The sequence below is a fragment of the Lepisosteus oculatus genome, chromosome 4 (assembly GCF_040954835.1).
Source record: "Lepisosteus oculatus isolate fLepOcu1 chromosome 4, fLepOcu1.hap2, whole genome shotgun sequence".
Lineage (NCBI taxonomy): Eukaryota > Metazoa > Chordata > Actinopteri > Semionotiformes > Lepisosteidae > Lepisosteus > Lepisosteus oculatus.
Window position 1 is genome coordinate 13,590,168 of NC_090699.1, and position 25,419 is coordinate 13,615,586.

The 25,419-nt window shown below is 51.4% G+C and overlaps 2 protein-coding genes across 6 annotated transcripts in view; both read right to left on the reverse strand.

Annotated features, from left to right (window-relative positions):
* Positions 1-16,632, reverse strand: part of LOC107076147 (copine-6-like) — a 29,024-nt gene extending 12,392 nt beyond the window's left edge. The window contains exons 1-9 of one of the 2 annotated variants that reach the window (XM_069188814.1): positions 16,309-16,627; positions 11,878-12,081; positions 11,577-11,765; positions 11,423-11,497; positions 8,123-8,197; positions 7,022-7,105; positions 5,655-5,744; positions 5,262-5,360; positions 3,678-3,764 (exon numbers count right to left, since the gene is read on the reverse strand). In XM_069188814.1, coding sequence (XP_069044915.1) covers positions 3,678-3,764; positions 5,262-5,360; positions 5,655-5,744; positions 7,022-7,105; positions 8,123-8,197; positions 11,423-11,497; positions 11,577-11,765; positions 11,878-12,030 — 852 coding nt within the window. In that variant the 5' untranslated portion in view covers positions 12,031-12,081; positions 16,309-16,627. Of the gene's footprint in view, positions 1-3,677; positions 3,765-5,261; positions 5,745-7,021; positions 7,106-8,122; positions 8,198-11,422; positions 11,498-11,576; positions 11,766-11,877; positions 12,082-16,308 lie in introns of both variants that reach the window. The other variant, XM_069188813.1, reaches the window with a different exon arrangement.
* A 7,519-nt stretch (positions 16,633-24,151) lies between these two features.
* The window catches only part of carmil3 (capping protein regulator and myosin 1 linker 3), a 46,649-nt gene continuing 45,381 nt past the window's right edge, over positions 24,152-25,419 (reverse strand). For all 4 annotated transcript variants that reach the window (XM_069188811.1, XM_069188812.1, XM_069188809.1 and 1 more), the window contains one exon: positions 24,152-24,969. In XM_069188811.1, the coding sequence (XP_069044912.1) occupies positions 24,929-24,969 (41 nt within the window). In that variant the 3' untranslated portion in view covers positions 24,152-24,928. The remainder of the gene's footprint in view (positions 24,970-25,419) is intronic.

Genomic DNA, 25,419 nt, shown 5'->3' on the forward strand with positions numbered 1-25,419 from the left:
GAGACAGTAGACACACACACACTCATGATGTAGTCCAGGAGAGACAGTAGACACACACACACTCGTGATGTAGTCCAGGAGAGAGAGTAGACACACACACACTCATGATGTAGTCCAGGAGAGACAGTAGACACACACACACTCATGATGTAGTCCAGGAGAGAGAGAGTAGACACACACACACTCATGATGTAGTCCAGGAGAGACAGTAGACACACACACACTCATGATGTAGTCCAGGAGAGACAGTAGACACACACACACTCATAATGTAGTCCAGGAGAGAGACAGTAGACACACACACACACTCATGATGTAGTCCAGGAGAGACAGTAGACACACACACACTCATGATGTAGTCCAGGAGAGACAGTAGACCTTCTCAGTCTGAAACACACACAGGTGGACACACACACACTCGTGATGTAGTCCAGGAGAGACAGTAGACACACACACACTCATGATGTAGTCCAGGAGAGAGAGTAGACACACACACACTCATGATGTAGTCCAGGAGAGAGAGAGTAGACACACACACACTCATGATGTAGTCCAGGAGAGAGAGAGTAGACACACACACACTCATAATGTAGTCTAGGAGAGAGACAGTAGACACACACACACACTCATGATGTAGTCCAGGAGAGAGACAGTACAAACACACGCTGAAAAAGAAAAGAAACACATACATAGACAAACAACTTGCAGAAATTGAGGAGTCACTAAATCAGAATTGTTTCTGGGAGAAGTGGAACAACTTAAACAAATCAAAACCAGAAGAATTGGCCATCCAAAATGGAACAATCTGGCAAACATACTTTGAAAATCTCTATGAAAAGCTCCCAAATACAAATCAATCAGACCAAAACACCATTTATGAAAAACTCAAAATTTTGGAATTGGCTATCAAAGACAACCAAAACCCCTTAGACTCCCCAATCACTGAGCAGGAGCTACTGGACAAACTCCAGGCCCTCAGACCACGCAAAGCCTGTGGCCATGATGGAGTCATAAATGAGATGCTGAGACACAGCAGCCCAAAGTTGCAACAAGCCCTGCTCAAACTCCTCAATCTCATCATGACAGCCGGATGTTTCCCCGAGGCCTGGAACCAAGGACTGATCACGCCCATCTATAAGAGTGGAGATAAACTCGATCCCAACAACTACCGGGGCATCTGTGTGAACAGTAACCTGGGGAAGGTATTCTGCAGTATCCTAAATACACGAATACTGGCCTTCCTTACCGAACACAATGTCCTGAGTAAAAGTCAGATTGGCTTCTTGCCAGATCACCGCACATCTGATCACATTTACACCCTACACACACTGATAGACAAACACGTCCACCAAAAACACAAAGGAAAAATTTTTGCCTGCTTTGTCGATTTCAAAAAAGCATTTGACTCGATTTGGCATGAGAGATTGTTTTATAAACTACTCCAAAGTGGCATAGGGGGCAAAGTGTACGACATCATTAAATCAATGTATTCAGAGAGCAAATGTGCAGTGAAAATTGGAAACAAAAGGACTAAATTCTTCACCCAAGGCCGCGGGGTGAGACAGGGCTGCAGCCTGAGCCCAACACTGTTCAATATCTATATCAATGAATTAGCAGGAATGTTGGAGCAGTCTGCAGCTCCTGGTCTTACACTACACGACACAGAAATCAAGTTCCTGCTCTACGCAGATGACCTGGTCCTGCTGTCGCCCACAGAACAGGGGCTGCAGCAGAACCTGGCACTGCTGGAGCAGTACTGTCAGACCTGGGCACTGACAGTCAATCTGGACAAGACCAGAGTTATGGTTTTCCAGAAGAAAGCCAGACCTCAGGGAAACAGGTACAAATTCACACTGAACAACAACACATTGGAGCACACATCCAGCTACACATATCTCGGTCTCACCATCAGCTCTTCCGGGAGTTTTGACCTGGCAGTGAAGGCACTGAGGGAGAAGGCACTCAGGGCTTTCTACGCAATAAGAAGGAGGCTCTTCAACATCAACCCACCAACAAGAATTTGGCTCCAAATATTTGAAAGTGTAATCCAACCCATTGCCCTATACGGCAGTGAAGTTTGGGGTCCCCTCACAGACCAGGATTACACCCAATGGGACAAACACCCCACAGAAACTCTGCACATGGAGATCTGTAGAATCATCCTCCGTGTGCAGAGAAAAACTCCTAACAACGGGTGCAGGGCCGAATTAGGCCAGTACCCACTATTGATAAACATACAGAAAAGAATATTAAAGTATTGGCTACACCTAAAAAACAGCAACCAAAATTCCTACCACCACAAAGCCCTGCTGAGCCAAGAGCTGAGCCCAAAACAGAGCCCCCTGAGCCAGCTGGTCCTGAGGCTCACCGACCTGAGCCACACCAACACTAACCAGCCTCAGGACAGCACTGCTAGAGCACCACAACCCAGACTCAACCACATCACAGCACAGATCAAACAGCAATATCTCACACACTGGGACACACACACACAAACACAACATAAACTGGAATGCTACAGAACCTTAAACAGACAATACACACTAGCTGAATATTTGACCAAAATAAAAAATAACAAACAGAAACAGACCCTGACGAAGTACAGGCTCAGTGACCACAACCTGGCCATAGAAACTGGGCGACACAGGCAGACCTGGCTGCCCAGAGAGGACAGGCTGTGCTCCCACTGCCAGCAGGGAGAAATAGAGACAGAGGTGCACTTCCTACTGCACTGTGACAGATACTCTGGGATTAGAGAAACATTCTTCCCGAAATTCAGAAATCTAATCCCAGAGTTCCCACACCTGCCAAAACCACAACAGGTCCCAATCCTACTGGGAGAGGGAGGAGGGAACTCAGTTGATCTGGCAGCCCAGTATGTGATCTCCTGTCACAGCCTGAGGAACAGTGAGTCTGTCTCCCAATAATGCTCCAGCCGCCTACAGTATATGTCGATATTATATAATATGTCTTTGTTGTAAATGTCTGTAACATGTCTGTAGATTTTATTTTACTTCTATTTTTTGTTTTGTTCTATGTTAATTTTATTATTTTTATTTGCTTTGGCAACACTGATTGTACCCATCGGTCATGCTAATAAAGCACCTTGAACTGAATTGAATTGACAGTAGACACACACACACTCATGATGTAGTCCAGGAGAGAGAGTAGACCTTCTCAGTCTGAAACACACACAGGTAGACACACACACACTCATGATGTAGTCCAGGAGAGAGAGTAGACCTTCTCAGTCTGAAACATACACAGGTAGACACACACACACTCATGATGTAGTCCAGGAAGGAGTAGACCTTCTCAGTCTGAAACACACACAGGTAGACACACACACTCGTGATGTAGTCCAGGAGAGAGAGTAGACACACACACACTCATGATGTAGTCCAGGAGAGACAGTAGACACACACACACTCATGATGTAGTCCAGGAGAGACAGTAGACACACACACACTCGTGATGTAGTCCAGGAGAGAGAGTAGACACACACACACTCATGATGTAGTCCAGGAGAGACAGTAGACACACACACACTCATGATGTAGTCCAGGAGAGACAGTAGACACACACATACTCATGACGTAGTCCAGGAGAGACAGTAGACACACACACACACTCGTGATGTAGTCCAGGAGAGAGACAGTAGACACACACACACTCACCCGGCACTTTGTCACCACGATTCGACCTGAGTTCTTGTAGTTTCTTCTCTTGGCTTTGTATTTGGGATTAATACAGTCAAGGGTCACCTGTGGAGAGACAGGCTTGAGTGTGGAGGGACAGAGAGAGACTGGGACAGGCAGAGTCACAGACAGAGAGAGACACTGAGACAGAGTCACAGACGTGCAGAGGGGTTTTGCAGTGAGACAGTGTGAAACGAGGTCTAGGTGTGAGACAGAGTCCAAGACCCAGACGTGCAGAGGGGTTTTGCAGTGAGACAGTGTGAAACGAGGTCTAGGTGTGAGACAGACAGAGTCACAGACCCAGACGTGCAGAGGGGTTTTGCAGTGAGACAGTGTGAAACGAGGTCTAGGTGTGAGACAGACAGAGTCACAAACCCAGACGTGCAGAGGGGTTTTGCAGTGAGACAGTGTGAAACGAGGTCTAGGTGTGAGACAGACAGAGTCACAGACCCAGACGTGCAGAGGGGTTTTGCAGTGAGACAGTGTGAAACGAGGTCTAGGTGTGAGACAGAGTCACAGACCCAGACGTGCAGAGGGGTTTTGCAGTGAGACAGTGTGAAACGAGGTCTAGGTGTGAGACAGACAGAGTCACAGACCCAGACGTGCAGAGGGGTTTTGCAGTGAGACGGTGTGAAACGAGGTCTAGGTGTGAGACAGACAGTCACAGACCCAGACGTGCAGAGGGGTTTTGCAGTGAGACGGTGTGAAACGAGGTCTAGGTGTGAGACAGACAGTCACAGACCCAGACGTGCAGAGGGGTTTTGCAGTGAGACGGTGTGAAACGAGGTCTAGGTGTGAGACAGACAGAGTCACAGACCCAGACGTGCAGAGGGGTTTTGCAGTGAGACAGTGTGAAACGAGGTCTAGGTGTGAGACAGACAGAGTCACAGACCCAGACGTGCAGAGGGGTTTTGCAGTGAGACAGTGTGAAACGAGGTCTAGGTGTGAGACAGACAGAGTCACAGACCCAGACGTGCAGAGGGGTTTTGCAGTGAGACGGTGTGAAACGAGGTCTAGGTGTGAGACAGACAGTCAAAGGCCCAGACGTGCAGAGGGGTTTTGCAGTGAGACGGTGTGAAACGAGGTCTAGGTGTGAGACAGACAGAGTCACAGACCCAGACGTGCAGAGGGGTTTTGCAGTGAGACGGTGTGAAACGAGGTCTAGGTGTGAGACAGACAGTCACAGACCCAGACGTGCAGAGGGGTTTTGCAGTGAGACAGTGTGAAACGAGGTCTAGGTGTGAGACAGACAGAGTCACAGACCCAGACGTGCAGAGGGGTTTTGCAGTGAGACAGTGTGAAACGAGGTCTAGGTGTGAGACAGACAGAGTCACAGACCCAGACGTGCAGAGGGGTTTTGCAGTGAGACAGTGTGAAACGAGGTCTAGGTGTGAGACAGACAGTCACAGACCCAGACGTGCAGAGGGGTTTTGCAGTGAGACAGTGTGAAACGAGGTCTAGGTGTGAGACAGACAGTCATAGACCCAGACGTGCAGAGGGGTTTTGCAGTGAGACAGTGTGAAATGAGGTCTAGGTCTGAGCCAGAGGCACCGAGAGACTCACCTCTCCCTCTCTGCCGCCGCCCTGCAGGTCCGCGAGGGCTGTGAACGCCTCTCCGATGAAGTCATGTCTCCCGCTGGAGTCAAAATCAAACACTGCCAGCTGGGAGGAGAGAGGAACAGTCCACACACACACACCAACCTCAGTGTCTGCTCTGTCTGCCCCACTCCCACTCCCACTCTCTCCCCTCTCCCACTCCCACTCTCTCTCCCACTCACTCTCCCACTCACTCTCCCACTCACTCTCCGCACTCCCACTCTTCTTCCACACTCCTTTCCCTCTCCTCTCTCTCCCCTCCCACTCCCACTCCCACTCTCTCCCTCTGGATCTCCAGGAAGGGATCTGAATCTCTGGATCCCTCCCCACGCCCCCTCCTGTCTCTCTGTGACGCAGTACCCTCAGCCTCCTCTGGGGGTCGCCACTGCAGAGGGAGTGTAGGGACACAGTGAAGGGCTCCCACTGTGGGCTGAGGTCATTCTTCACCACCTGCAACCAACACCACACAGTGAGAGAGACTCACGACCCCTGTGCTTGAGCTGTCTCACCTGTCCTTGAGCTGTCTCATCTCTGTGCACCTGTGACCTCTGTCCTTGAGCTGTCTCACCTCTGTGCTTAAGCTGTCTCACCTCTGTCAAGCTGTCTCACCTCTGTGCACCTGTGACCTCTGTCCTTGAGCTGTCTCACCTTTGTGCTTGAGCTGTCTCACCTCTGTGCACCTGTGACCTCTGTCCTTGAGCTGTCTCACCTTTGTGCTTGAGCTGTCTCACCTCTGTGAACCTGTGACCTCTGTATTTGAGCTGTCTCACCTCTGTGCTTGAGCTGTCTAATTTCTGTGTGCCTGTCTCACCTCTGTCCTTGAGCTGTCTCACCTCTGTGCGCCTGTCTCATCTCTGTCCTTGAGCTGCCTCACCTCTGTCCTTGAGCTGTCTCACCTCTGTGCACCTGTATCACCTCTGTGCCCCTGTCTCATTTCTGTCCTCGAGCTGTCTCACCTTTGTGCACCTGTCTCACCTCTGTCCTTGAGCTGTATCACCTATGTGCACCTGTCTCACTTCTGTCCTTAATCTGTTTCAGCTCTGTGCCCCTTTCTCACCTCTGTGTGCCTGTCACCTCTGTCCTGGAGCTGTCTCACCTCTGTGCACCTGTCTCACCTCTGTGCACCTCGGTCACCTCTGTCCTTGAACTGTCTCATCTCTGTTCCCCTGTCTCACCTCTGTCCTTGAGCTGTCTCACCTCTGTGTGCCTGTCTCACCTCCATCCTTGAGCTGTCTCACCTCTGTGCGCCTGTCTCACCTCTGTCCTGGAGCTGTCTCACCTCTGTGCGCCTGTCTCACCTCTGTCCTGGAGCTGTCTCACCTCTGTGCGCCTGTCTCACCCCTGTCCTGGAGCTGTCTCACCTCTGTGCGCCTGTCTCACCCCTGTCCTGGAGCTGTCTCACCTCTGTGCGCCTGTCTCACCTCTGTCCTGGGGCTGTCTCACCTCTGTGCACCTGTGTCACCTCTGTGCACCTCGGTCACCTCTGTCCTTGAACTGTCTCACCTCTGTGCGCCTGTCTCACCTCTGTCCTTGAGCTGTCTCACCTCTGTGTGCCTGTCTCACCTCCATCCTTGAGCTGTCTCGCCTCTGTGTGCCTGTCTTATCTCAGTCCTTGAGCTGTCTCACCTCTGTGCGCCTGTCTCACCTCTGTGCGCCTGTCTCACCCCTGTCCTGGAGCTGTCTCACCTCTGTGCGCCTGTCTCACCCCTGTCCTGGAGCTGTCTCACCTCTGTGCGCTTCACCAGCTGCTCGGTCTGGTCGCTGTGCAGCTTGTAGATCTCCAGGAAGGGATCGGACTTGCTGAAGAGGTCCTGTGGAGGGGGAGGGCGGATGAAGAGGGAGGGAGGGAGACAGCGGACCGCAGGAGGGAGCACTCCCTCATCATCATCATCCCCGTCGCCATCGGCGGCTCCACTGGAGCGCTAACAGGGCCGATGAGTCAGCGGCGGCGCCATCTGGCTCCGGGACTCTCAGGGCCGCTGGCGAGGGGCTGCGGCTCATTACCGCCGGTAACTGAACTGAGCAGAATTGGATTTTTCTGCTGAACTGTTTTCAGCTCTTAAGTGCCTGCGTGGGGGAGGGAGTCCACACTTTTATAGATAAGATCTGTTTCTTAATTGTGCCAGCTGTGCTCAGCCACTAGTTTCATTAGCTGTGGGTGTGAAGTTACTGAGCGCTGTATCACAGCTGTGTTCAGTCCCTAGTTTCAGTAGCTGTGGGTGTGTAGTTACTGAGCGCTGTATCAGAGCTGTGTTCAGTCCCTAGTTTCAGTAGCTGTGGGTGTGAAGTTACTGAGCGCTGTATCACAGCTGTGCTCAGCCACTAGTTTCATTAGCTGTGGGTGTGAAGTTACTGAGCGCTGTATCACAGCTGTGTTCAGTCCCTAGTTTCAGTAGCTGTGGGTGTGAAGTTACTGAGCGCTGTATCACAGCTGTGTTCAGTCCCTAGTTTCAGTAGCTGTGGGTGTGAAGTTACTGAGCGCTGTATCACAGCTGTGTTCAGTCCCTAGTTTCAGTAGCTGTGGGTGCGTAGTTACTGAGCTCTGTATCAGAGCTGTGTTCAGTTCCTGGTTTCAGTAGCTGTGGGTGTGTAGTTACTGAGCTCTGTATCAGAGCTGTGTTCAGTTCCTGGTTTCAGTAGCTGGGGGTGTGTAGTTACTGAGCGCTGTATCACAGCTGTGTTCAGTCCCTGGTTTCAGTAGCTGTGGGTGTGTAGTTACTCTCTCCCTGTCTCTCCCCCCCACGTCTCTTCCCCTGTCTCTCCCTCTCCATGCCTCCCTGTCTCTCTCATTCCCTTCCCCTCTCTCTGTACCCGTCTCTCTGTCTCACCTTGTTGTCCAGTTTCAGGGCTCTGAACTGCAGCTCCACAAACTCATTGGTGCCGGAAACCTCTTCAGCTGTGACCTGACAGACAGACAACAGAACCTGTTTCAATCTGAACACGGCACGCGGTCTGCCAGCAGGGGCAGATCTCTCCACAATCCACAATCCCCGAGCCCCTGACCGCAGTGCACACAGTCTGCCAGCAGGGGGAGATCTCTCCACAATCCCTGAGCCCCTGACCGCAGTGCACACAGTCTGCCAGCAGGGGGAGATCTCTCCACAATCCCTGAGCACCTGACCGCAGTGCACACAGTCTGCCAGCAGGGGGAGATCTCTCCACAATCCCTGAGCACCTGACCGCAGTGCACACAGTCTGCCAGCAGGGGGAGATCTCTCCACAATCCCTGAGCCCCTGACCGCAGTGCACACAGTCTGCCAGCAGGGGGAGATCTCTCCACAATCCCTGAGCACCTGACCGCAGTGCACACAGTCTGCCAGCAGGGGGAGATCTCTACACAATCCACAATCCCCTGACCGCAGTGCACACGGTCTGCCAGCAGGGGGAGATCTCTCCACAATCCACAATCCCCTGACCGCAGTGCACACGGTCTGCCAGCAGGGGGAGATCTCTCCACAATCCACAATCCCCTGACCGCAGTGCACACGGTCTGCCAGCAGGGGGAGATCTCTCCACAATCCACAATCCCCTGACCGCAGTGCACACAGTCTGCCAGCAGGGGCAGATCTCTCCACAATCCACAATCCCTGAGCCCCTGACCGCAGTGCACACAGTCTGCCAGCAGGGGGAGATCTCTCCACAATCCACAATCCCCTGAGCCCCTGACCGCAGTGCACACAGTCTGCCAGCAGGGGGAGATCTCTCCACAATCCACAATCCCTGAGCCCCTGACCGCAGTGCACACAGTCTGCCAGCAGGGGGAGATCTCTCCACAATCCACAATCCCTGAGCCCCTGACCGCAGTGCACACAGTCTGCCAGCAGGGGGAGATCTCTCCACAATCCACAATCCCCTGACCGCAGTGCACAGGTCTGCCAGCAGGGGGAGATCTCTCCACAATCCACAACCCCTGACCGCAGTGCACACAGTCTGCCAGCAGGGGGAGATCTCTCCACAATCCCTGAGCACCTGACCGCAGTGCACACAGTCTGCCAGCAGGGGGAGATCTCTCCACAATCCCTGAGCACCTGACCGCAGTGCACACAGTCTGCCAGCAGGGGGAGATCTCTCCACAATCCCTGAGCCCCTGACCGCAGTGCACACAGTCTGCCAGCAGGGGGAGATCTCTCCACAATCCATGAGCACCTGACCGCAGTGCACACAGTCTGCCAGCAGGGGGAGATCTCTACACAATCCACAATCCCCTGACCGCAGTGCACACGGTCTGCCAGCAGGGGGAGATCTCTCCACAATCCACAATCCCCTGACCGCAGTGCACAGGTCTGCCAGCAGGGGGAGATCTCTCCACAATCCACAACCCCTGACCGCAGTGCACACAGTCTGCCAGCAGGGGGAGATCTCTCCACAATCCCTGAGCACCTGACCGCAGTGCACACAGTCTGCCAGCAGGGGGAGATCTCTCCACAATCCCTGAGCACCTGACCGCAGTGCACACAGTCTGCCAGCAGGGGGAGATCTCTCCACAATCCCTGAGCCCCTGACCGCAGTGCACACAGTCTGCCAGCAGGGGGAGATCTCTCCACAATCCATGAGCACCTGACCGCAGTGCACACAGTCTGCCAGCAGGGGGAGATCTCTACACAATCCACAATCCCCTGGCCGCAGTGCACACGGTCTGCCAGCAGGGGGAGATCTCTCCACAATCCACAATCCCCTGACCGCAGTGCACACGGTCTGCCAGCAGGGGGAGATCTCTCCACAATCCACAATCCCTGAGCCCCTGACCGCAGTGCACACAGTCTGCCAGCAGGGGGAGATCTCTCCACAATCCACAATCCCTGAGCCCCTGACCGCAGTGCACACAGTCTGCCAGCAGGGGGAGATCTCTCCACAATCCACAATCCCTGAGCCCCTGACCGCAGTGCACACAGTCTGCCAGCAGGGGGAGATCTCTCCACAATCCACAATCCCCTGACCGCAGTGCACAGGTCTGCCAGCAGGGGGAGATCTCTCCACAATCCACAACCCCTGACCGCAGTGCACACAGTCTGCCAGCAGGGGGAGATCTCTCCACAATCCCTGAGCACCTGACCGCAGTGCACACAGTCTGCCAGCAGGGGGAGATCTCTCCACAATCCCTGAGCACCTGACCGCAGTGCACACAGTCTGCCAGCAGGGGGAGATCTCTCCACAATCCCTGAGCCCCTGACCGCAGTGCACACAGTCTGCCAGCAGGGGGAGATCTCTCCACAATCCCTGAGCACCTGACCGCAGTGCACACAGTCTGCCAGCAGGGGGAGATCTCTACACAATCCACAATCCCCTGACCGCAGTGCACACGGTCTGCCAGCAGGGGGAGATCTCTCCACAATCCACAATCCCCTGACCGCAGTGCACACGGTCTGCCAGCAGGGGGAGATCTCTCCACAATCCACAATCCCCTGACCGCAGTGCACACGGTCTGCCAGCAGGGGGAGATCTCTCCACAATCCACAATCCCCTGACCGCAGTGCACACAGTCTGCCAGCAGGGGCAGATCTCTCCACAATCCACAATCCCTGAGCCCCTGACCGCAGTGCACACGGTCTGCCAGCAGGGGGAGATCTCTCCACAATCCACAATCCCCTGACCGCAGTGCACACAGTCTGCCAGCAGGGGCAGATCTCTCCACAATCCACAATCCCTGAGCCCCTGACCGCAGTGCACACAGTCTGCCAGCAGGGGGAGATCTCTCCACAATCCACAATCCACAATCCCCTGACCACAGTGCACACAGTCTGCCAGCAGGGGGAGATCTCTCCACAATCCACAATCCCCTGAGCCCCTGACCGCAGTGCACACAGTCTGCCAGCAGGGGCAGATCTCTCCACAATCCACAATCCCTGAGCCCCTGACCGCAGTGCACACGGTCTGCCAGCAGGGGGAGATCTCTCCACAATCCCTGAGCCCCTGACCGCAGTGCACACGGTCTGCCAGCAGGGGGAGATCTCTCCACAATCCCTGAGCCCCTGACCGCAGTGCACACGGTCTGCCAGCAGGGGGAGATCTCTCCACAATCCCTGAGCCCCTGACCGCAGTGCACACGGTCTGCCAGCAGGGGGAGATCTCTACTACCGCCCCCTACCGCTGTACAGGAGATTGTGCTCAGGAAGCCCCCCCCCCCGTACCGTCATGAGGGCCCTCCCCGCCGGCTTGCCGTTCCTCAGGAGCAGGGGCCTGGTGACTCTCTTCTGAGACACCACCTGGGACAGAGGCGGAGAGAGAGGGGGGTCAGGGCGTGGGCGGGGGGCTCCGGGCCCGGCGGCGGCGGGCTGGCGGTACCTGTCCCAGCGTGCACTGCGCCGTGCCCAGGTGGTCGTCCTCGCGGACCTGGGGCTCCGCGCCCACGTCCCCCTGGGCGTCGAACACCTGCAGCTCCAGCGGCTGCACCTCCTGGAACAGGTACTGCAGGCAGAGGGCGCTAGAGAACTGGGGGGACACGCTGGAGCGCACCACCTCCGTCCGGCCGGCCTGGGGGCGCACACACACACAGAGAGACAGAGAGAGAGAGTTGGGGGGCTTCTCTCACAGCGCACAGAGCAGGAGAGGGGGACACAAGTTTGGTTGAGAGGGTGCGGCTCACCTCTACCCAGCCTCCGTCGCTCTGCACCTTCACAATGACGCAGGGGTTAGGCTTCGCCAGCGTCTCTCGGGCCAATAGGAACTGGCAGGACACCCGAAGCTCCACCCTCGACAAGCCCAGGTCCAGTGATTGGCCGTCCTTGCCGTCAGTCATGCTTCTTACCTGCTACGGCCAACCAATCGCAGCAGAGCTCAACCTGTCAACCTGACACAGAGCCTCACATCAACAATGGGCACCAGCTCAACATCCCAGAAGCAGACAGCAAGTGAGACTCAGAGCATCTCGTTTCTAATGAGGATAAAATATTCCACATACTGCACCCATCGCTGGGGACAATAAGCTCTGGACACTCCTGTACATTAACACTGCACTGAGAGAGAGGGGTTCATACAGACACACTGACTGGACACTCCAGTACATTAACACTGCACTGAGAGAGAGGGGTTCATACAGACACACTGACTGACTGGACACTCCAGTACATTAACACTGCACTGAGAGAGAGGGGTTCATACAGACACACTGACTGACTGGACACTCCAGTACATTAACACTGCACTGAGAGAGAGGGGTTCATACAGACACACTGACTGACTGGACACTCCAGTACATTAACACTGCACTGAGAGAGAGGGGTTCATACAGACACACTGACTGGACACTCCAGTACATTAACACTGCACTGAGAGAGAGGGGTTCATACAGACACACTGACTGACTGGACACTCCAGTACATTAACACTGCACTGAGAGAGAGGGGTTCATACAGACACACTGACTGACTGGACACTCCAGTACATTAACACTGCACTGAGAGAGAGGGGTTCATACAGACACACTGACTGACTGGACACTCCAGTACATTAACACTGCACTGAGAGAGAGGGGTTCATACAGACACACTGACTGACTGGACACTCCAGTACATTAACACTGCACTGAGAGAGAGGGGTTCATACAGACACACTGACTGGACACTCCAGTACATTAACACTGCACTGAGAGAGAGGGGTTCATACAGACACACTGACTGACTGGACACTCCAGTACATTAACACTGCACTGAGAGAGAGGGGTTCATACAGACACACTGACTGACTGGACACTCCAGTACATTAACACTGCACTGAGAGAGAGGGGTTCATACAGACACACTGACTGACTGGACACTCCAGTACATTAACACTGCACTGAGAGAGAGGGGTTCATACAGACACACTGACTGGACACTCCAGTACATTAACACTGCACTGAGAGAGAGGGGTTCATACAGACACACTGACTGACTGGACACTCCAGTACATTAACACTGCACTGAGAGAGAGGGGTTCATACAGACACACTGACTGACTGGACACTCCAGTACATTAACACTGCACTGAGAGAGAGGGGTTCATACAGACACACTGACTGACTGGACACTCCAGTACATTAACACTGCACTGAGAGAGAGGGGTTCATACAGACACACTGACTGGACACTCCAGTACATTAACACTGCACTGAGAGAGAGGGGTTCATACAGACACACTGACTGGACACTCCAGTACATTAACACTGCACTGAGAGAGAGGGGTTCATACAGACACACTGACTGACTGGACACTCCAGTACATTAACACTGCACTGAGAGAGAGGGGTTCATACAGACACACTGACTGACTGGACACTCCAGTACATTAACACTGCACTGAGAGAGAGGGGTTCATACAGACACCCTGACTGACTGGACACTCCAGTACATTAACACTGCACTGAGAGAGAGGGGTTCATACAGACACACTGACTGACTGGACACTCCAGTACATTAACACTGCACTGAGAGAGAGGGGTTCATACAGACACACTGACTGACTGGACACTCCAGTACATTAACACTGCACTGAGAGAGAGGGGTTCATACAGACACCCTGACTGACTGGACACTCCAGTACATTAACACTGCACTGAGAGAGAGGGGTTCATACAGACACACTGACTGGACACTCCAGTACATTAACACTGCACTGAGAGAGAGGGGTTCATACAGACACACTGACTGGACACTCCAGTACATTAACACTGCACTGAGAGAGAGGGGTTCATACAGACACACTGACTGACTGGACACTCCAGTACATTAACACTGCACTGAGAGAGAGGGGTTCATACAGACACACTGACTGACTGGACACTCCAGTACATTAACACTGCACTGAGAGAGAGGGGTTCATACAGACACACTGACTGGACACTCCAGTACATTAACACTGCACTGAGAGAAAGGGGTTCATACAGACACACTGACTGACTGGACACTCCAGTACATTAACACTGCACTGGGAGAGAGGGGTTCATACAGACACACTGACTGACTGGACACTCCAGTACATTAACACTGCACTGAGAGAAAGGGGTTCATACAGACACACTGACTGACTGGACACTCCAGTACATTAACACTGCACTGAGAGAGAGGGGTTCATACAGACACACTGACTGAATGGACACTCCAGTACATTAACACTGCACTGAGAGAGAGGGGTTCATACAGACACACTGACTGACTGGACACTCCAGTACATTAACACTGCACTGAGAGAGAGGGGTTCATACAGACACACTGACTGACTGGACACTCCAGTACATTAACACTGCACTGAGAGAGAGGGGTTCATACAGACACACTGACTGGACACTCCAGTACATTAACACTGCACTGAGAGAGAGGGGTTCATACAGACACACTGACTGGACACTCCAGTACATTAACACTGCACTGAGAGAGAGGGGTTCATACAGAAACACTGACTGACTGGACACTCCAGTACATTAACACTGCACTGAGAGAGAGGGGTTCATACAGACACACTGACTGACTGGACACTCCAGTACATTAACACTGCACTGAGAGAGAGGGGTTCATACAGACACACTGACTGACTGGACACTCCAGTACATTAACACTGCACTGAGAGAGAGGGGTTCATACAGACACACTGACTGACTGGACACTCCAGTACATTAACACTGCACTGAGAGAGAGGGGTTCATACAGACACACTGACTGGACACTCCAGTACATTAACACTGCACTGAGAGAGAGGGGTTCATACAGACACACTGACTGACTGGACACTCCAGTACATTAACACTGCACTGAGAGAGAGGGGTTCATACAGACACACTGACTGACTGGACACTCCAGTACATTAACACTGCACTGAGAGAGAGGGGTTCATACAGACACACTGACTGGACACTCCAGTACATTAACACTGCACTGAGAGAGAGGGGTTCATACAGACACACTGACTGACTGGACACTCCAGTACATTAACACTGCACTGAGAGAGAGGGGTTCATACAGACACACTGCCTGGACACTCCAGTACATTAACACTGCACTGAGAGAGAGGGGTTCATACAGACACACTGACTGACTGGACACTCCAGTACATTAACACTGCACTGAGAGAGAGGGGTTCATACAGACACACTGACTGGACACTCCAGTACATTAACACTGCACTGAGAGAGAGGGGTTCATACAGACACACTGACTGACTGGACACTCCAGTACATTAACACTGCACTGAGAGAGAGGGGTTCATACAGACACACTGACTGACTGGACACTCCAGTACATTAACACTGCACTGAGAGAGAGGGGTTCATACAGACACACTGACTGGACACTCCAGTACATTAACACTGCACTGAGAGAGAGGGGTTCATACAGACACACTGACTGACTGGACACTCCAGTACATTAACACTGCACTGAGAGAGAGGGGTTCATACAGACACACTGACTGACTGGACACTCCAGTACATTAACACTGCACTGAGAGAGAGGGGTTCATACAGACACACTGACTGGACACTCCAGTACATTAACACTGCACTGAGAGAGAGGGGTTCATACAGACACACTGACTGACTGGACACTCCAGTACATTAACACTGCACTGAGAGAGAGGGGTTCATACAGACACACTGACTGACTGGACACTCCAGTACATTAACACTGCACTGAGAGAGAGGGGTTCATACAGACACACTGACTGACTGGACACTCCAGTACATTAACACTGCACTGAGAGAGAGGGGTTCATACAGACACACTGACTGGACACTCCAGTACATTAACACTGCACTGAGAGAGAGGGGTTCATACAGACACACTGACTGACTGGACACTCCAGTACACTAACACTGCACTGAGAGAGAGGGGTTAACACAGCAGAGACAGAGAAATGACAGAATTAACAACAGGATGAGTGTGAGGAGAAAAGACAATCCGTCTAGGAAGACTGAAGTAGCGAAAGGCGAATGTTGAGAGCAGAGAGATGGAGAGACGGTGTGATCGGAGGATGGGAGAGAGAAGGAGATGCAGGAGAAGGGGGTGTCTAGAGCTGGAGAGAGGAGTGAGGAGACAGAGAGACGCACCAGAGGAGCAGAGGTCCAGTCCCGACGGTGAAGAGCCCAGGTCCAGAGGAGGAGGAAGGATGAAGAAGAGCGAAGAGTGAAGAGCGAAGACCGAAGCGATATCTCTCCTCCACGCCGCAGTCGCTCAAGGACTGGGGAAGACTGTACTGAGAGGAACAGATCTACTCCTCCCTCTCTCCTGCTTCTCTCTCTCCCCCTCCTCTCGCTCACTTAATCCTCCCCTCCTCTCCTCCCTCTTTCCTCTCTCTCTTCATGCTCTCCTCTCTCTCTAATCTCTCACCTCTCTCTCTCTAATCTCTCACCTCTCTCTCCTCTCTCTCTCTAATCTCTCACCTCTCTCTCTCCTCTCTCTCTCTATCTCACCTCTCTCTCTAATCTCACACCTCTCTCTCTAATCTCTCACCTCTCTCTCTCTATCTCTCACCTCTCTCTCTCTAATCTCTCACCTCTCTCTCCTCTCTCTCTCTCCTCTATCTCTAATCTCACACCTCTCTCTCTAATCTCACACCTCTCTCTCTCTAATCTCTCTCCTCTCTCTCTCCTCTCTCACCTCTATCTCTAATCTCTCACCTCTCTCTCTAATCTCACACCTCTCTCTCTCTAATCTCTCACCTCTCTCTCTAATCTCACACCTCTCTCTCTCTAATCTCACACCTCTCTCTCTCCTCTCTCACCTCTATCTCTAATCTCTCACCTCTCTCTCTAATCTCTCACCTCTCTCTCTCTAATCTCACACCTCTCTCTCTCCTCTCTCACCTCTATCTCTAATCTCTCACCTCTCTCTCTAATCTCTCACCTCTCTCTCTCTAATCTCTCACCTCTCTCTCTAATCTCTCACCTCTCTCTCTCTAATCTCTCCTCTCTCTCTCTAATCTCTCACCTCTCTCTCTAATCTCTCACCTCTCTCTCTCTAATCTCTCACCTCTCTCTCTAATCTCACACCTCTATCTCTAATCTCTCACCTCTCTCTCTAATCTCACCTCTCTCTCTCTAATCTCACACCTCTCTCTCTCTAATCTCTCACCTCTCTCTCTAATCTCACACCTCTCTCTCTCTAATCTCACACCTCTCTCTCTCCTCTCTCACCTCTATCTCTAATCTCTCACCTCTCTCTCTAATCTCTCACCTCTCTCTCTCTAATCTCACACCTCTCTCTCTCCTCTCTCACCTCTATCTCTAATCTCTCACCTCTCTCTCTAATCTCTCACCTCTCTCTCTCTAATCTCTCACCTCTCTCTCTAATCTCTCACCTCTCTCTCTCTAATCTCTCCTCTCTCTCTCTAATCTCTCACCTCTCTCTCTAATCTCTCACCTCTCTCTCTAATCTCTCACCTCTCTCTCTCTAATCTCTCACCTCTCTCTCTAATCTCACACCTCTATCTCTAATCTCTCACCTCTCTCTCTCTAATCTCACACCTCTATCTCTAATCTCTCACCTCTCTCTCCTCTCTCTCTAATCTCTCACCTCTCTCTCTCCTCTCTCTCTCACCTCTCTCTAATCTCTCACCTCTCTCCTCTCTCTCTTTAATCTCTCACCTCTCTCTCTAATCTCCCACCTCTCTCTCTAATCTCTCACCTCTCTTCTCTCTCTCTAATCTCTCACCTCTCTCCTCTCTCTCTAATCTCTCACCTCTCTCTCTCTAATCTCACACCTCTCTCTCTCTAATCTCTCACCTCTCTCACCTCTCTCTCTAATCTCACACCTCTCTCTCTAATCTCTCTCCTCTCTCACCTCTCTCTCTAATCTCTCACCTCTCTCCTCTCTCTCTAATCTCTCACCTCTCTCTCTAATCTCACACCTCTCTCTCTCCTCTCTCTCTAATCTCTCACCTCTCTCTCTCTCCTCTATCTCTAATCTCTCACCTCTCTTTCTCCTCTCTCACCTCTCTCTCTCTAATCTCACACCTCTCTCTCTCTAATCTCACACCTCTCTCTCTCTAATCTCTCACCTCTCTCTCTAATCTCACACCTCTCTATCTAATCTCTCACCTCTCTCTCACCTCTCTCTCTTTAATCTCACACCTCTCTCTAATCTCACCTCTCTCTCTAATCTCTCACCTATCTCTCTAATCTCTCACCTCTATCTCTAATCTCTCACCTCTCTGCCTCTCTCATCTCTCCCATCCTCTGCCCCTTCCTCTCTGTCCCTCTCAGATCAGCAGTTATACAGTCACAGATATTACATCATTGGACACAGGGGCTAAATGTTAAAACTGCCCCCCTCTCTGTGCCCCTTAGAGTGGGTTAATCTGTGGTGAACTGTAAGCAACTGTGTGTGCTCGCAAATATGAGTGGGTCTGACTCTCAGTCCCTCAGAGCAAAGTACAATAATGACTAACTGGACACTCCAGTACATTAACACTGCACTGAGAGACAGGGGTTCATACAGACACACTGACTGACTGGACACTCCAGTACATTAACACTGCACTGAGAGAGAGGGGTTCATACAGACACACTGACTGACTGGACACTCCAGTACATTAACACTGCACTGAGAGAGAGGGGTTCATACAGACACACTGACTGACTGGACACTCCAGTACATTAACACTGCACTGAGAGAGAGGGGTTCATACAGACACACTGACTGGACACTCCAGTTCATTAACACTGCACTGAGAGAGAGGGTTCATACAGACACACTGACTGGAGACAGGGAGTTAGTGTTTGAAGGGATTAAAGTGATTTACTGACAGTCTGGTTCTTAAAATTGCAGAGAGCACACACACACACACACACACACACACACACACACACACACACACACACACACACACACACACACATACACACACACACACACACACCCCTTCTGTATGGTATTAACTCTCTCTCTATCCCCTCAATCTCTCTCACTTTCTCTTCATTCCCAGCATCGCCAAGGATAAAGTTCCATTTCCATGGTTACCTGCGGGACTCTGAGTTTAACTCTTCGAACGCCAAGACGCAGGTTTACAGCTCGTCTCCTCTCCCTGTCAGAACAGCTGACCCCCTGGGGCTCCAGAGTGTCCCCTCTGGAGGAGAGGCAGTCCTCCTGCCACTCTGCATCACTGACACACAGAGGATACATGGACAGACACTGACTGACACACAGAGGATACATGGACAGACACTGACACTGACACACAGAGGATACATGGACAGACACTGACACTGACACACAGAGGATACATGGACAGACACTGACTGACACACAGAGGATACATGGACAGACACTGACACACTGACACACAGAGGATACATGGACAGACACTGACTGACACACAGAGGATACATGGACAGACACTGACACACTGACACACACAGGATACATGGACAGACACTGACACTGACACACAGAGGATACATGGACAGACACTGACACTGACACACAGAGGATACATGGACAGACACTGACACTGACACACAGAGGATACATGGACAGACACTGACACTGACACACACAGGATACATGGACAGACACTGACACTGACACACAGAGGATACATGGACAGACACTGACACTGACACACAGAGGATACATGGACAGACACTGACTGACACACAGAGGATACATGGACAGACACTGACACACTGACACACAGAGGATACATGGACAGACACTGACTGACACACAGAGGATACATGGACAGACACTGACACTGACACACAGAGGATACATGGACAGACACTGACACTGACACACAGAGGATACATGGACAGACACTGACACACTGACACACAGAGGATACATGGACAGACACTGACACACTGACACACACAGGATACATGGACAGACACTGACTGACACACAGAGGATACATGGACAAACACTGACACACTGACACACACAGGATACATGGACAGACACTGACACACTGACACACACAGGATACATGGACAGACACTGACACTGACACACAGAGGATACATGGACAGACACTGACTGACACACAGAGGATACATGGACAGACACTGACACACTGACACACAGAGGATACATGGACAGACACTGACTGACACACAGAGGATACATGGACAGACACTGACACTGACACACAGAGGATACATGGACAGACACTGACACACTGACACACAGAGGATACATGGACAGACACTGACTGACACACAGAGGATACATGGACAAACACTGACACTGACACACAGAGGATACATGGACAGACACTGACACTGACACACAGAGGATACATGGACAGACACTGACACTGACACACAGAGGATACGTGGACAGACACTGACTGACACACAGAGGATACATGGACAGACACTGACACTGACACACAGAGGATACATGGACAGACACTGACTGACACACAGAGGATACATGGACAGACACTGACACACAGAGGATACATGGACAGACACTGACTGACACACAGAGGATACATGGACAGACTGACACTGACACAGAGGATACATGGACAGACACTGACTGACACACAGAGGATGCATGGACAGACACTGACACACTGACTGCACTGACACACACAGGATACATGGACAGACACTGACTGACACACTGACTGCACTGACACACAGAGGATACATGGACAGACACTGACAGAGTAACTGAACTGACACACTAACTGAACTGACACGCTGTGTGACACAGTAATTGAACTGACACACTGACTGAATTGAAACATACAGTCACAGTAACTGAACTTACACACTGTGTGACACAGTAATTGAACTGACACACTAAGTGACAGTACACTGACACACTGAGTACACTGACACATTGAGTGACAGTACACTGACACACTGAGTACACTGACACACTGAGTAACAGTACACTGACACAGTGAGTTCACTGACACACTGAGTGACAGTACACTGACACACTGAGTGACAGTACACTGAAACAGTGCATGAACTGACACAGTGAGTGACAGTACACTGACACAGTGAGTACACTGACACACTGAGTGACAGTACACTGACACAGTGAGTGACAGTACACTGACACAGTGAGTACACTGACACACTGAGTGACAGTACACTGACACAGTGAGTACACTGACACACTGAGCGACAGTACACTGACACAGTGAGTACACTGACACACTGAGTGACAGTACACTGACACAGTGAGTACACTGACACAGTGAGCGACAGTACACTGACAGTGAGTGAATTGACACACTGAGCGACAGTACACTGACACAGTGAGTACACTGACACACTGAGCGACAGTACACTGACACAGTGAGTACACTGACACACTGAGCGACAGTACACTGACACAGTGAGTGAATTGACACACTGAGTGACAGTACACTGACACAGTGAGTACACTGACACAGTGAGTGACAGTACACTGACACAGAGTACACTGACACACTGAGCGACAGTACACTGACACAGTGAGTGAATTGACACACTGAGTGACAGTACACTGACACACTGAGTGACAGTACACAGACACAGTGAGTACACTGACACACTGAGTGACAGTACACTGACACAGTGAGTACACTGACACACTGAGCGACAGTACACTGACACAGTGAGTACACTGACACACTGAGCGACAGTACACTGACACAGTGAGTACACTGACACACTGAGCGACAGTACACTGACACAGTGAGTACACTGACACAGTGAGTGAATTGACACACTGAGTGACAGTACACTGACACAGTGAGTACACTGACACAGTGAGTTCACTGACTCACTGAATGACAGTACACTGACACACTGAGTGACAGTACACTGAAACAGTGCATGAACTGACACAGTGAGTGACAGTACACTGACACAGTGAGTGACAGTACACTGACACAGTGAGTACACTGACACACTGAGTGACAGTACACTGACACAGTGAGTACACTGACACACTGAGTGACAGTACACTGACACAGTGAGTACACTGACACACTGAGCGACAGTACACTGACACAGTGAGTACACTGACACACTGAGTGACAGTACACTGACACAGTGAGTACACTGACACAGTGAGCGACAGTACACTGACACAGTGAGTGAATTGACACACTGAGCGACAGTACACTGACACAGTGAGTACACTGACACACTGAGCGACAGTACACTGACACAGTGAGTGAATTGACACACTGAGTGACAGTACACTGACACAGTGAGTACACTGACACACTGAGTAACAGTACACTGACACAGTGAGTTCACTGACTCACTGAATGACAGTACACTGACACACTGAGTGACAGTACACTGAAACAGTGCATGAACTGACACAGTGAGTGACAGTACACTGACACAGTGAGTACACTGACACACTGAGTGACAGTACACTGACACAGTGGGTACACTGACACACTGAGTGACAGTACACTGACACAGTGAGTACACTGACACACTGAGTGACAGTACACTGACACAGTGAGTACACTGACACACTGAGCGACAGTACACTAACACAGTGAGTACACTGACACACTGAGGGACAGTACACTGACACAGTGAGTACACTGACACAGTGAGCGACAGTACACTGACACAGTGAGTGAATTGACACACTGAGCGACAGTACACTGACACAGTGAGTACACTGACACACTGAGTGACAGTACACTGACACAGTGAGTACACTGACACACTGAGCGACAGTACACTGACACAGTGAGTACACTGACACACTGAGCGACAGTACACTGACACAGTGAGTACACTGACACACTGAGTGACAGTACACTGACACAGTGAGTGAATTGACACACTGAGTGACAGTACACTGACACAGTGAGTGAATTGACACACTGAGTGACAGTACACTGACACAGTGAGATAATTGACACACTGAGTGACAGTACACTGACATACTCACAAGTTCCCCAGACTTTACAACACAGAAGAGAGTGGATTGGAAAGAGAAAACAGAAACAGGAACGAAAACATTTGAGGTAATTTCCGCCCCCTGGTGGAAATTTGTGGTAATGGCATATTTTAGATTAGCTAAATTTAAGTGTTTAATTACAATCCTAATAGAACAGACGTGACTGGAATTAATTATGCTTTAGTCAATGAGCTGACACAATAGGTAATATATACATGCTTATGCTTTTAGCCCTTCCTTCTCCCAGGTGCCCCAGTCTGTCAGCAGATGGCAGCTGGACTGTGATGTAGATCCTCTCAGCGAGTGAGAGGAGGAGCTCGAAACATGAACCCCTGGGTGTTAAAAACTCCATACCTTGATCACGGTGTCTCTGTCCATCTGGGATCTCCTGTGTGTGTCTCTGTCCATCTGGGATCTCCTCGGTGTCTCTGTCAGTGAGTCTCTGTCCATCTGGGATCTCCTGTGTGTGTCTGTCAGTGTGTCTCTGTCCATCTGGGATCTCATGTGTGTGTCTCTGTCCATCTGGGATCTCCTCAGTGTCTCTGTCAGTGTGTCTCTGTCCATCTGGGATCTCCTGTGTGTGTCTGTCAGTGTGTCTCTGTCCATCTGGGATCTCATGTGTGTGTGTCTCTGTCCATCTGGGATCTCCTCAGTGTCTCTGTCAGTGTGTCTCTGTCCATCTGGGATCTCCTCAGTGTGTCTGTTGGTGTTACAGTTTAAATATATTCTTTAATTCTTTACACAGAGGGTGGTGGGGGTGTGGAACAAGCTGCCCAGGCATGTTGTTGATGCCAATACCCTGGTTTTTCACAAGAAACGGCAGGATGAGATCCTCTAGGAGGCTCTACTTTATACAGAGGGTGGCAGGAGTGTGGAACAAGCTGCTTAATCAATTAGCACCTAGCAGCCCCGAGCGGCTCTTCTCATCTATGACCCGTGTCGTCGGCCTGCGGGTGTCTGAACGCCACTCTGTCTGTACGACCAACCCAGCAGCGGCCCGAATGAGGGACAACCTTCTCATGGGGAATAACTGCGCATTTATTCATCTCTTACAAAATATATTACACTTGCATCGAGAAAGAAAGACGAGGAGGACAGGGGGGTGAACCGGATGTCAACGGACAGCCAGCGAGGCTGCTGTGGGTCAGTGACACAGTAAAGCCATGTGCGACAGCGTGAGTCTCAATAATCACAAGGGCGCAGTCAGGACAGGTCAGCGCGGAGCTCAGCGATACGTCTCAATATTTACATCGCTCGTCAGAGGTACGCGGCCCAAGCAAATCTCAGCCGTCCAGCACTTTACAGCAGCAGTTGTAATAATAATAATAGTCATAATAATAGTCATAATAATAGTAATAATAATAATAATAATAATAATAGTAATAATAATAATAATAATTCCAGGCTCTGAATGGCTGTGATGATTATGTGTACTTGTAACACCACACTGCCCTCTGGTGTTGTCTGGTGGAATGGCAGGATGGTTCAGCAGCTGGTGTCTGTGCGTCTGTCTCCCTGGGCCGACAGGTAACCGACCCCCTCGCCTCCACCCTGCGGGGCCCTGTTGGGGTTTATCCACACAGCCGCCTTGAACCTCAGCAGTTTGTATGTTCTGTACAACGTGTAGGCTGACGCTGCTCTCCTCAGGATTACACACACACACACACACTGCCCCTGGAGGAGGCACATGGAAAGGTTCCAGAGCTGCAAACAGTCACCAAGAACGTTTCTGAGACAACCGTTGTCATGGCGACCCCATTCTTGGTTTCCCATGGTTTCCCACTGCTGTTGTCACGACGTCTCGCTGTTGCCGGGCACTGCGTTCCCATCGCCTAGAGACCACCGAGAGAAGGAACAGAAGGCGGGCGGTCAGACAGACAGACAGGCACGCCGGGGGTGAGACAGGCAGTCAGACAGACAGGCACGCCGGGGGTGAGACGGGCAGACAGACAGACAGGCACGCCGGGGGTGAGACGGGCAGTCAGACAGACAGGCATGCCGGTGGTGAGACGGGCAGTCAGACAGACAGATAGGGACGCCGGCGGAGGGACGGGAAGTCAGACAGACAGGCACGCCGGGGGTGAGACGGGCAGTCAGACAGACAGACAGGCACGCCGGGGGTGAGACGGGCAGTCAGACAGACAGACAGGCACGCCGGGGGTGAGACGGGCAATCAGGCAGATGGACAGGCAGACAGGTGATGTGACAGACAGACAGGCACGTCCATCAGTGAGACAGGAAGTCAGACAGAAAGATGGACATGCCGAGAGACACACAGGCAG